Source organism: Oncorhynchus masou, unplaced genomic scaffold, assembly GCF_036934945.1.
Source record: "Oncorhynchus masou masou isolate Uvic2021 unplaced genomic scaffold, UVic_Omas_1.1 unplaced_scaffold_1___fragment_4___debris, whole genome shotgun sequence".
In the NCBI taxonomy this organism is placed as follows: Eukaryota; Metazoa; Chordata; class Actinopteri; order Salmoniformes; family Salmonidae; genus Oncorhynchus; species Oncorhynchus masou.
Genome location: NW_027016524.1, coordinates 442701 through 456813, shown reverse-complemented (window position 1 = coordinate 456813; position 14113 = coordinate 442701). Strand labels below are relative to the sequence as shown.

Below are 14113 nucleotides of genomic sequence, written 5' to 3'. Positions count from 1 at the left end.
AAAAAGGAGAGCCTCAGTGGGATGGGGAGCGATGGATGGACCGATCGTTTCAACCCAAATAGAGGATGTCAAGAGAGAGATGCAGGTGTCTGATAGAAAGTGGTTTGTGGATATTTACGGCGCTTTATCGCTCTGCACCTGCCCGTTTAGCAGAGTGAAATGTCACTCGTGATGTCACCAATTGGTTCTAACGCTCTCTCCCCCTCCTCTCTCTCTCCCCCTCCTCTCTCTCTCCCCCCTCCTCTCTCTCTCCCCCTCCTCTCTCTCTCCCCCTCCTCTCTCTCCCCCTCCTCTCTCTCCCCCTCCTCTCTCTCCCCCTCCTCTCTCTCTCCCTCCTCTCTCTCTCCCCCTCCTCTCTCCCCCTCCTCTCTCTCTCTCCCCCTCCTCTCTCTCTCTCCCCCTCCTCTCTCTCTCTCCCCCCTGTCTCTCCCCCTCTCTCTCCCCCCTCAACCCCCTGTCCTCTCCCTCCAGGCTACCGTATGCGTCTGGGCTCCAGTACAGACAAGAAGGACACAGGGCGGCTCCATGTGGACTTTGCCCAGGCCAGAGACGACTTGTATGAGTGGGAGTGTCGTCAGCGCCTGTATGCCAGAGAGGAGAGACACCGCAGGAGGATGGAGGAGGACCGTTTCAGACCCCCCTCCCCTCCACCCATCGTCCATTACTCAGACCACGAGTGTAGCCTGCTGGGCGACAAGATCAAAGGTGGGGCTACACACACAGTACACACTCACACAAAATAGAGATATAGAAACGTTTACACACACACAGCACACAGACACACACGGTACAGAGAGAGACTCAGAGAATAAAAACACATGGACACACACAGAATACAAAACTCACACATTATCAATGTGGTGGAAATTCTACCTTTAACTAATGAGGAGAGGCTAAATCAATAATCAATCAAGGTATTACTTTTATTAAAACCCTATTATAATGAGGCTGGTTGACCCCGCCCACGCAGGTGAGATGGAGTGAGAGCCTCCTATAACAAAGAGTACAGGATCATTTATATAGTCAAGCTACCCCATGCAAGCATCTGCAAAACACGTGACCCTATGTGTGTGTGAGGGGAGATAACTGGGTGAAAAGGTTGCCTCAGTCTGTTGCAACTGAGTGAGAGCAACAGGGGCCAGAATGACAGGAAGTCAATCCAGACATACTTCCTCTAACAGTAGCTCTACAGTTCCCCAAAGTTGGGCAAGCAAGAGCTTTTGACTGTCGGGCCAGATGATGTATGGTTGTACTGGTCTCGCACGCACGCGCACATGTATCTTTGGCCCAGGAACAGGCTCCAGACAAAACAATAGCTTTGTTACTGGTGTGCAGGATATAACCTTTAGTCTGTCTCCGATCAAGAGGAACCAGTCAGTTTCTGTCAATCTTGGCTGAGTGGCCAGACATCATGGGGTCATTCTACACACAGTCAGGACAGGCCTCTATTAATGCACGCACACAATTTTCTATCCTATATATGTTTGTTTATATGACAATCTCAAACCCAAAGTCCAGGCTTAAACACAGATGTTTTAGTACACATGCATTAGTAAGGTTTAACTTCGAAATGCCCTCACATCAAGCTGATCAACCGGTACACAATGTACAGTGTTCCACTGTGGTCCTCCTCTGGGTTTGATTTGGTTGACAAATCCTCCTGACACACGGCAGAGCTTGATGTTGTCTATATGTCTGATGAATCTGTCTCTGGATTTAAAGAAGCTGTAGACTCAAAAGCCCCAACTTCTCTGAAGCTTAAAGTGTGACTCTGTACTTTCTCAAAGGCAGATGAACTCATGGATACCATTTTTATGTTTCTGCGTGTATGAAGGAAGTTTGGTAGTTTCACGAGCCAATGCTAAGTACAAAAATGGCCCTTTAATCTGTTTGTGTGCATGCGTTCGTGCTTGTGTATTTATATGCTTAAAGAGATTGTAAAGCATGTCCCCACTGCTGAAGGACATAAATATCCCCTTCCACAACTTGTACAACTTAGACTTCTGAATGTGAGGATTCCAGTGGAAAGAAGCTCAACATCATGTTTTGTGAATTAGGTTAGCAGACAGGTAGCCTCACTGCCATCTTAACCCAAACACCTTGAGACATTCTCCATTAACTGCTACACAGAGCAGTGGCCAAGTAATGAATGTGGCTTCTCTACTTTCAGTTTAGCTGAGAAGCTGCTAGATATGAAAATGAGCTGCCAGGCAGTACTTTTAGTAACCACACATCTCTTCAACACATTCCTGTGCTTTTACTGTATGTGGGTTTTGTGAATCTTAGGGACCTCCTCAAAATTGGTTTCTTTGATAAGCCACTTAGCCCCCTCCCTGTATAGATGCATTGAAAGATATGTTTTTCACTGTGTCCCAAATTTCACCCAATCCCTATATAGCGCACTATTCTACTAGAGCCCTGATCAAAAGTAGTGCACTATATAGGGGAAAGGGTGCCTTTTTGGATGCAACTTCTATACAGCAGATAAACTCTCATTTTGTCCAGATGTTATATTTTATTGGGCCCTGGTCATTGTCAGATATTGTGTGTGTATTGATAATGGACCTGTATTTGGTAGGGAGGACTAGTGACTATGGAGAGCCTGGAAACCTACATCTTTCTATAGATAGACTAACACCTCAGGGACCTCTGGTTATGACACCTTAGGGGCTTCACCTTAAATAAATCAAAAGCCCTCTCGATCTTAGTGTGTGAACATGTACACAGAGTGGACAAAACATTAAGAACACCTATTTCCATACAATAGACTGACCAGGTGAATCAAATCTAAGTTTATTTGTGATGTGCGCCAAATGCAACAGGTGTAGACCTTACAGTGAAATGCTTACTTACAGGCCCTAACCAATAGTGCAAAAAAGGTATTAGGTGAACAATAGATACGTAAAGAAATAAAAACAACAGTAAAAAGACAGTGAAAAACAGTAGCGAGGCGATAACTGTAGCGAGGCTATATACAATAGCGAGGCCATAACTGTAGCGAGGCTACATACAGGCACCGGTTAGTCGGGCTGATTGAGGTAGTATGTACATATAGATATGTTTAAAGTGACTATGCATGATTGAGGTAGTATGTTCATGTAGATATGGTTAAAGTGACTATGCATGATTGAGGTAGTATGTTCATGTAGATATGTTTAAAGTGACTATGCATGATTGAGGTAGTATGTACATGTAGATATGGTTAAAGTGACTATGCAAGATTGAGGTAGTATGTACATATAGATATGTTTAAAGTGACTATGCATGATTGAGGTAGTATGTACATGTAGATATGGTTAAAGTGACTATGCATGATTGAGGTAGTATGTACATGTAGATATGGTTAAAGTGACTATGCATGATTGAGGTAGTATGTACATATAGATATGGTTAAAGTGACTATGCATGATTGAGGTAGTATGTACATATAGATATGGTTCAAGTGACAATGCATATATGATGAACAGAGAGTAGCAGAAGCGTGAAGAGGTGAATCCAGGTGAAAGATTTGATCCCTTATTGATATCACTTGTTAAATCCACTTCAATCAGTGTTGATGACAGGGAGGAGACAGGTTAAATAACGATTAAGCCTTGAGACAATTGAGACATGGTTGTTTTTGTGTGCCATTCAGTGGGTGAATGGGCAAGACAAATATTGAAGTGCCTTTGAACAGGGTATGGTAGTAGGTGCCAGCCGCACCAGTTTGTGTCAAGAACAGCAACGCTGCTGGGTTTTTCACACTCAAATCAAATTTATTTATATAGCCCTTCGTACATCAGCTGATATCTCAAAGTGCTGTACAGAAACCCAGCCTAAAACCCCAAACAGCAAGCAATTCAGGTGTAGAAGCACGGTGGCTAGGAAAACTCCCTCGAAAGGCCAAAACCTAGGAAGAAACCTAGAGAGGAACCAGGCTATGTGGGGTGGCCAGTCCTCTTCTGGCTGTGCCAGGTGGAGATTATAACAGAACATGGCCAAAATGTTCAAATGTTCATAAATGACCAGCATGGTCAAATAATAATAATCACAGGCAGAACAATTGAATCTGGAGCAGCAGCACGGGCAGGTGGACTGGGGACAGCAAGGAGTTATAATGCCAGGTAGTCCTGAGGCATGGTCCTAGGGCTTGAAAAAGATGAAACTTTCCATCTTTTCCACTACTGTCCCGGAAATGTGCATTGGGGGGTGCACCCTTTGCTGTTTCCTGAAGTCCACGATCGTCTCCTTTCTTTTGTTGACCTTGAGTGAGAGGTTGCTTTCCTGACGCCACACTCAGAGTGCCCTCAACTACTCCCTATAGGCTGTCTCGTCGTTGTTGGTAATCAAGCCTGCTATTGTTGTGGTTGTCTACCAACTTGATGATTGAGTTGGAGGCGTGCATGGCCACACAGTCATGGGTGAACAGGGAGTACAGGAGGGGGCTGAGCACGCACCGTTGTGGGGCCCCAGTGTTGAGAATCAGCAAAGTGGAATGTTGTTTCCTACCCTCACCACCTGCGGGCGGCCAGTCAGGAAGTCCAGGACCCAATTGCACAGGGCGGGGTTGAGACCCAGTGCCTCAAGCTTCATGATGAGTTTGGAGGGTACTATGGTATTGAATGCTGAGCTGTAGTCAATGAATAGCATTCTTACATAGGTATTCCTCTTGTCCAGATGGGATAGGGCAGTGTGAGAGCGATTGCATCTTCTGTGGACCTATTGGGGCGGTACGCAAATTGAAGTGGGTCTAGGGTGACAGGTAAAGTGGAGGTGATATGATCCTTGACTAGTCTCTCAAAGCACTTCATGATGACAGAAGTGAGTGCTACGGGGCGGTAGTGATTTAGTTCAGTTAACTTTGCCTTCTTGGGTACAGGAACAATGGTGGCCATCTTGAAGCATGTGGGAACAGCAGACTGGGATAGGGAGAGATTGAATACGGCCGTTAACGCACCAGCCAGCTGGTCTGCGCATGCTCTGAGGACACGGCTAGGGATGTCTTGCGAGGGTTAACACATTTTAATGTCTTTTAGAGTCCATGCCCTGTTCTGAGGGCAAAAGGGGGTGCAACTCAATATTAGGAAAGTGTTCCTAATGTTTTGTACACTTGGTGTATTTGGGTGATTGTGTGTGTTAGAGAGACCATAGAGAACAAAACCATCTTCGACGTTTCCACTTAATCACAGCACTTGCAATTGACCAGGGCAGGAATTTAATGAACTGACTAGTTGGAAAGGTGGCCACGTAACCGGTGTGGCTGCATTTCAAAGTATGCAGTGTCCATATCGCAACAGAGCTTTCAACCGCAAGGTGGCCTTGCGTTTTCATTGCTTATGGGTAATGTGAACGAGGACATCACCAATGTCATTAACAATGAAAGTCAATAACACTCGTCTCTTCACAGCTCCTTATCAGTCTACAACCCAAAACATGAATAATGCAAAACAACCACTGTTGTTCATACAAAGGCATTTGAAACATGATATTCACATCGCTACCATCCACTGCCCTCCAGTTAACATGCAGAGCAGACCTGGAGAAGAGCCAGAGCCTGTGGTGCCATTTAGAATACATTTTCGGGATTTTATTAAAGATATCACTATTTTCTCTCCTTTCCTATCCTCCCTTGATTTATCTCTACTGCTATCAGCTTTGGGCTGAATGAATGAACTTGTTTCTCTAATGAGCTATGATGGAGGGAATGGCTGCCATCTTGTCGGCTCCTAACCAACAATGCTATTTTTGTTTTTTCGCATTGTTCGTAACTTGTTTTGTGCATAATGTTGCTGCTACCGTCTCTTATGACCGAAAAGAGCTTCTGGACATCAGAACTGCAATTATTCAACTCAGATTAGACAGATTAGCTAACATTAAATCGCTGGAAAATAAATGGGGCGAACTGAAAACACGTATATCCTACCAACGGGACATTAAAAACTGTAATATCTTGTGTTTCACCAAGTCGTGGCTGAACGGTGACATTAATTAAGAACATACAGCTGGTGGGTTTTACACTCTATCGGCAGGCAGCCTCTGGTAAGACACGGGGCGAGACGGATTATGTGTACTCCGAGCATCCGCTGACAGACTGGCAAGTGTCTTCACTGACATTTTCAACCTCTCCCGGTCTGAGTCTGTAATACCAACATGTTTCAAGCAGACCACCGTAGTCCCTATGTCCAAGAACACGAAGGTAACCTACCTATTTGACTACCGACCCGTAGCACTCACGTCTGTAGCCATGTAATGCTTTGAAAAGTTGGTCATGGCTTACATTAACACTATTATCCCAGAAACCCTACACCCACTCCAATTATCATACCACACCAACATATCCACTGATTATGCAATCTCTATGGCGCTCGACACTTTCACACCTGGACAAAAGGAACACCTATGTGAGAATGCTATTCATTGACTACAGCTTAGGGTTCAACACCATTGTGCCCTCAGCTCATCACTAAGCTAAGGGTAGGTAACAATACATCCACCACGCTGATCCTCAACACAGGGGCCCCTCGGGTGTGTGCTCAGTCCCCTCCTGTACTCGCTGTTTACTCAAAACTGCACAGCCAGGCATGACTCCAACACCATCAATAAGTTTGCTGATGACACAACAGAGGTATGCCTGATCACCGACAATGATGAGACAGCCTATAGGGAGGAGGTCAGAGACCTGACCGTGTGGTGCCAGGACAACAACCTCTCCCTCAGCATGATCAAGACAAAGGAGATGATTGTGGACTGCAGGAAAAGGAGGACAGAGCACGCCCCCATTCTCATCGACGGGGCTGTAGTGGAGTAGGTTGAGAGCTTCAAGTTCCTTGGCGTCCACATCACCAACAAGCTAACAAGGTCCAAGACAGTCGTGAAGCGGGCACGACAAAACCTATTCCCCCTCAGGAGACTGAAAAGATTTGGCATGCGTCCTCAAAAGGTTAACAAGACATTTGTGAAGTAGTTGAAAAATTAGTTTTAATGACTCCAACATAAGTGTATGTGAACTAAAGACTTCAACTGTATTTACCAGGCGGTGTCATAGGAAGACCCTAAAACTTGTCCAAGACTCCTGCTACCGCACGGCAAGCGGTGTACAAGTGGCTTCTACAGTTTCTACCCCCAAGCCATAAGACTTAAGGCTATTTGTGTCGCCCCCCCTCTCCTCTGTGCTGCTGATACTCCATTATCTATGCATAGTCACTTTATTAATTCTACCTACATGTACATATTACCTCAATTACCTTGACACCTGTGCCCCCGGCACATTGACTCTGTACCGGTACCCCCTTTATGTAGCCCCGCTATTGTTATTTACTGCTGCTCTTTAATTTGATATTCTTATCTCTTCTTTTTTGGGGGGGTAATTTCTTAAAACTGCGTTGTCAGTTAATGTCTACTAAGTAAGCATTTTACTGTTGTGTTCGCCGCATGTGACAAATACAATTTGATTTGAAATGAGTTGTTCGCCAAAATCTGTGACTTTCTGCTTCTGCCATTTCTGTATCGCCTTTCCTCTCAGTTCTCTATCAGGCCATGATAAATACCATAAAGATCCTATTGAATTAATTGTTATTTAATTCATAAATGTATTTTCTAATTCCTACCTATGTTTCAAACCATAAATGCATTTATTTTCGCCGCTAGTTGTAACCTTACCCCAAACAAACCACTGACCTTAACCTTAACTCTTACCTTAACCCTCTCCTCAGATGAGGCAGCGTTTGCGGCGGCGGTGCACGTGCTCCTGACCTGGGTGGAACGCGGTGAGGTGAACCGTCGTAACGCCAACAACTTCTACTCAATGATCCAGTCGTCCAACAGCCACATCCGCCAGCTGATGAGTCAGAAGGCCGCCCACGAGAAGGAGTTGGAGGTGGCCAAGGACAAGTTCAAGACCGCCCTGTCTGGCATCCTGGCACAATGTGAGTACACACCAGGCTGACACACACACAGGACCCACAACAGGGTAAGGGTCAACATAAAACCACTTGTGGCATTCCCTTTGAATCAACGTCACATTGTCCCTCGAAACGCTCTCAACCCTCAAGTGATTTTCATGTCACAAGTTCACAAGTTCCAGGTCAGTGCTCCATACATGATGGATCAAATACCCAGGGACATGGAACAGAGATGGTATTTTCTGCAAACACACTCACACACATGCATGGCTGCACACAAACAGAGGATAGCACTTCTGAAGACCCACTCTATGGGATGACTCTTTGTAGGAGTAGATTTGGGGCAGTTTGCCTGGTAAAGGCCAGTGATGGCAACAATAACGTTGAACAGGTTATTTAGGGAGCTGTTAGCTACCTCTCTTAGCCCATCATCATTAGGCCCAGAGTGGCCACTTTTCTCTCTCCATCTCCCATCTTTCTTCTCTTTCTTCCTGTCTCTGTCTCTCATAGTAATTAACACCTGTCTGAGGAGAGCAACTGTCAGCCGATTCACTAATGAGGCTTTTAGGTACTGGTGCTGAACTCACTGTAGACCCCTGTAAAGCTGACCCTGGATCAGTCAGAACTATTAGACTACCTGGGTCAGGTAGAGACATTCCAATAGTACCAGGGTGTTCCAGAGACTTTCACATAGTACCAGGGTCTTCCAGAGACATTCACATAGTACCAGGGTCTGCCAGAGACATTCACATAGTACCAGGGTCTGCCAGAGACATTCACATTAGTACCAGGGTCTGCCAGAGACATTCACATAGTACCAGGGTCTGCCAGAGACATTCACATAGTACCAGGGTCTGCCAGAGACATTCACATAGTACCAGGGTCTGCCAGAGACATTCACATAGTACCAGGGTCTGCCAGAGACATTCACATAGTACCAGGGTCTGCCAGAGACATTCACATAGTACCAGGGTCTGCCAGAGACATTCACATTAGTACCAGGGTCTGCCAGAGACATTCACATAGTACCAGGGTCTGCCAGAGACATTCACATAGTACCAGGGTCTGCCAGAGACATTCACATTAGTACCAGGGTCTGCCAGAGACATTCACATAGTACCAGGGTCTGCCAGAGACATTCACATAGTACCCGGGTCTGCCAGAGACATTCACATAGCACCCGGGTCTGCCAGAGACATTCACATAGTACCAGGGTCTGCCAGAGACATTCACATAGTACCTGGGTCTGCCAGAGACATTCACATAGTACCTGGGTCTGCCAGAGACATTCACATAGTACCAGGGTCTGCCAGAGACATTCACATTAGTACCAGGGTCTGCCAGAGACATTCACATAGTACCAGGGTCTGCTAGAGACATTCACATAGTACCAGGGTCTGCCAGAGACATTCACATAGTACCAGGGTCTTCCAGAGACATTCACATAGTACCAGGGTCTGCCAGAGACATTCACATAGTACCAGGGTCTGCCAGAGACATTCACATTAGTACCAGAGTCTGCCAGAGACATTCACATAATATCATCCACAAAGTCCCAGTGCATATCCCATTCCTATTCCCATGTTGAGTTCCAACTAGGGAACTCCTGTGTCATGTTGCCTCTCTGTTTAGCTTGAGGCCGGAAATACCCAGGGGCATGTTGGTAGTCTACAGACGTAACTCTTGTCTGTCAGCTTTTCAGCTTTACCTCCTGTTCAGTTTTCCAAAGGGAAAAAACTGTTTTATTAACCTGCTTCAACTTGTGCTGTGGCAGCCTCTCTGTATCTCACAGCTGTGACGTGCCTGACACTAAGAATCAAGATATAACACAGCTGTCATATACTCACATACACCTGTGGGGAATAGAGAGATAAACGTCTGAGGTTGCAGGAAACCTGTGATGGGTGGCGCTACCTTGCAAAAGGACAATTTGAAGTCACTCAAGTGATAATTGAATGGCAATGACCTGTCATTAGGCCTTTGTGAAATATTGATAGCACATACAGTAACCTTTTATGTACTAAGTACTCTTTCTATTGTAGGATTCATGAAAACTCAGCTTCAATGACACTTTAATATGATTGATGCTAGGGCTGTTGCGGTGACCGTATTATCGCCACACCAGCGGTCACAAGTCGTGAAGGCAGTCAAATGCCCCGTGATTGTTTAGTCACGGTAATTAGGCTTCTCCAAGCTTCTGATGCTGCCAATGGTCCTTAGTAGCCTACTTGCTAACTGCCTGGTACTCAGCACTATATTGTCCCACTAATCACTCTGACATCAATGTAATTGAAAATCTAATCAAACACTTCATGAGAACCCATGAGCTCATGTTGTGCAACATTTCTATTGGCTATGCAATTGAGTGAGAATACAGAGTGAATTCCTCTATTAAAAAGAGGATCCCATCAGCTTTCTATAGGCTAGGTCTACTATATTTCTCAACTTTCCTAAAATTAAGCACATTGCTTATCTTTACAACAGGACAGTGGTGGAAAAAGTACCCAATTGTCATACTTCAGGAAAAGTGAAGATAGCTTAATAGAAAATGAAAAAAGTTTAAGTCACCCAGTAAATTCTACTTTATCAAAAGTAAGTGGAATTGTTGAAATATACTTTAGTATCAAAAGTAAAATAATAAATCATATCATCCTTATATTAAGCAAACCAGACGGCACCATTTTCTTGTTTTTTAAATTTACGGATAGCCAGAGGCGCACTCCAACATTCAGACATAATTTACAAAGGAATTGTGTGTTTATTGAGTCTGCCAGATCAGAGGCAGTAGGGATGACCAGGGATGTTCTGTTGATAAGTGCGTGAATTGGACCACTTTTCTGTCCTGCTAAGAAAACGTAACGAGTACTTTTGGGTGTCAGGGAAAATGTATGGGATAAAAGGTATAGTAGTTTCTTAAGGAATGTAGTGAAGTAAAAGTAGTCAAATATAGATAGTAAAGTACATATACCCCCCCCAAAAAAAGCGACTTAATAAGTACTTTAAAGAATTATTACTTAAGTACTTTACAAATAGCCTAATGGTTTATGAACATTTTAAGATAACGACATCACGGTACACGTTCCCCAAGGGCCCCCCCCCAAGCTCAACTGAAAAGATGGCGCACAGAATGCTAAAAATATTCTTAGAAATATTTAACCTCCTCACATTAACAAGTCCAATAGCACAAGTGAAAGACAAAACACCTTGTTCATCTACCCAGCGAGTCAGATTTCTAAAATGTTTTACGGCGAAAACAGCACATATGTATATCAAACCACCACTAGGACACATACAATATGTAGCCATATTGTCAAGCAAAAGACTCAATCACAAACGCAGGATTAAAAGAAAAATAATTCACTAACCTTTTGAAAATCTTCATCAGATGACAGTAATAGGACATGTTACACAGTACATTTATGTTTTTTTCAATAATATGCCATTTATATCCATAAATCTCCGTTTACATTGACACCATGTTCAAAAAATGTCAGGAGAAATTATAGATATCTGGCGTTATCTGGCGGAGCTAACAGCAATACACATCATAAACTTTGACTAAATATACATGTTCTACATATAGTTAGAAAGATACACTGCTTCTTAATGCAACCGCTGTGTTACATTTATTTTTAACGTTACAGAATTCGTTCACTAGGCAATATTCTGAGGCGGCGCTCAGACATAAGCAATATTTCTCTGCTATGTTGGAGTCAACAGAAATACAAAATTACAACATAAATATTCCCTTACCTTTGATGGTCTTCGATCAGAATGTAGTGGAAGGAGTCAAACTTACCCAATATATCGTTTGGTTTCAAGTTGTGTGTCTCTGTATTAGCATATGCTAACAGCTTCAGCTGAAATGCACCCAAAATGACTTCTGGTCCCGCACAGTTGCGCATCAAAACTTCAAAATTACATATTATATGTCGACTAAACTGGTCAAACTAAGTGCAGATACAAGCTTTAGGATGTTATTAACGTACAAAACAATTGGCGATTCGACCGAATGAACGCAACTCTTCTCAGACGAAATGGAACAAAAGACTAGGCTGTATACAATTGCGCCAGGACGCACAGATATTTTCCAGTGACACGTCACTATTTTGCCCGCCAACCGGTCAACGCTCGCGGGATTTTCCCCATTACTCGCTCTATTGCACGGACACATCCAGCCGAACAAACAGAAACTGATTCCAGATCCGTAGCTGGTTGGGAAGGGTGGGGGCGATGACGTCAAAGTTGGGGTAACTTTCCTGATGAGAGAGCGAGAGTTTGGGAGAATGGCTGCCCTGTGAGTTATGCTTTACATACAGACATAATTCGAACGGTTTTCAAAGCTTTAGAGTGTTTTCTATTCAATAATAATTATTATATGCATATATTAGCAATTTTGGACAGATTTTTTTTCTGTTTACTATGGGCACGCAATTCCTCCAAAAGGGGCAGTATTGTGCGTAGCCTTAATAGGATAAACACCCGATCACGTGATGGAGAGCCTTGCGAGTACGCAGCACTCGGGTAGTAGGGCACAACGCAGCACTCCGGGCCAAGGGCAGAACAGCCACTGGCCGCAAAAGGCATATATTTTTTTAGGGTGCATTACAGCCACACAAAGGGGATGCCACCGTGAAACTTGAGGCATTATTAAGTGCTTGTCAAATTGTGAATGAGAGACTGATGAAGTGTGTACGTCCTGCGCAAAAAAAGAAAGCAGAGCTCATGCCTTTACAGCGACTCAAATCATCATTAGTCGCATCATGCAGCCTTACAATGTATTAAAAATCTAAACATGTAGCCCAACGTTTGTAGAACTAAAGTTACATTAATAACTACAAATTAAGCATATAGGAGTACCTATTTATTTTGTTCAACGCTCAACACAGAATAGCCTCATGTGGCGCACTCCCTCAAATCATTTGGAGAAAATATCCTTTCTATTATTTTCAGCTTTGTTCAATTGTCCTCGTATTATAAAATATAAAATAATGCCACAGAATTCTACGCAAATCTTGTCTGCTAAATGAACTAGTGTAGCCCACAGCCATTTGGCATAGCCAGATCAGGATCTAACATAAGGACAACTCATAATATTCTATTCTGTTTTTCTGAAATGGACTTATTGTGAAGGTATAGGCTATATTACATAGATGTATTAGTCTTTTTAAAAGTACATGTTCCAAAGATATGCATTTGTGGCTTGTAGGTTATGTGTGGAAACCAGGAGATGCTGAATGTGTTTGTTAATTAACGGTCAATTACTGTGAGACCAACCAGTTATTTGCTTGACAATCACCGGCTGACAATATTTTGTGACCCTAATTGACACCAACACAATCACCAGACAGACGGACACAACAAATGCCACAGATAACACACACAACAAAGAAACACCTATGATTGAACAACTCTTTAACCACTTGATACACTTGCTATTGTATACATCTTGTGTGTTGAACTAGTATTTAGGATCAATGTTTTTTGATGATACAGAAGGTAAGTTTGTTTTTGGCCCCATAAGAACAGTATATTGGGCTGTATGTAGAAATAGTCCACTGTGATAGGTTCCCCAATGGTTGTGTTACCTGGTTGAAGCACCCCACAAACTCCTCTGGTTAACTTCAGCCTGTATTGGTCTGTGGACAGCTCATCTGAAGGAACCCACTCAGCCATAGAATCAAAGTAAGTAACACCTCTTTACATGAAAACAACTGGAACTGAAGGAAGAAATGAATTTAGTCATATTGATGATTGAAAAGCCAGAAGGGGAAATGTAGAGCTGACCTGATTCACAACTGCCAATGCTAAGAGCATGTATGAGTTCAGATATCTTTGGTGATACACCACTTACAGTAGTGTGCATACTGAGTACTGTGTTAGTATGGATATTGGGATATACCACATAATCGGTTCCTGTTTATACAGTAATACAAATATTGGAAAGAGCAAAGTGGGTCTTTCCCCCCCTCTCTCTCTATCTCTCGCTCGCTCTCTCTCTATTCATCTCTCTCGCTCTGTTTATCGTTGTCTTTTAAAGGCCACCATCCTCCATCACAACAATCCACACAAACACTTAGTTGTATTCATGGATTCGTCTTTCTCTGCAGTTCCACACATACAAATGTAAACACAGAGGTTGGTGTCCCAGGAGACAGGTTCACACTGTCGTTCTGTCAACTAAAGGTGTCCCAGGGGGACAGGTTCACACTGTCGTTCTGTCAACTAAAGGT

At 43.6% G+C, this 14113-nt stretch overlaps 1 protein-coding gene across 1 annotated transcript in view; it reads left to right on the top strand.

Annotated features, from left to right (window-relative positions):
* LOC135538651 (ecto-NOX disulfide-thiol exchanger 2-like) overlaps positions 1-14113 on the top strand; it is a 61411-nt gene that overhangs the window by 16825 nt on the left and 30473 nt on the right. Inside the window, exons 3-4 of the mRNA XM_064964527.1 lie at positions 472-705; positions 7692-7904. Of these exons, the coding sequence (XP_064820599.1) occupies positions 472-705; positions 7692-7904 (447 nt within the window). The remainder of the gene's footprint in view (positions 1-471; positions 706-7691; positions 7905-14113) is intronic.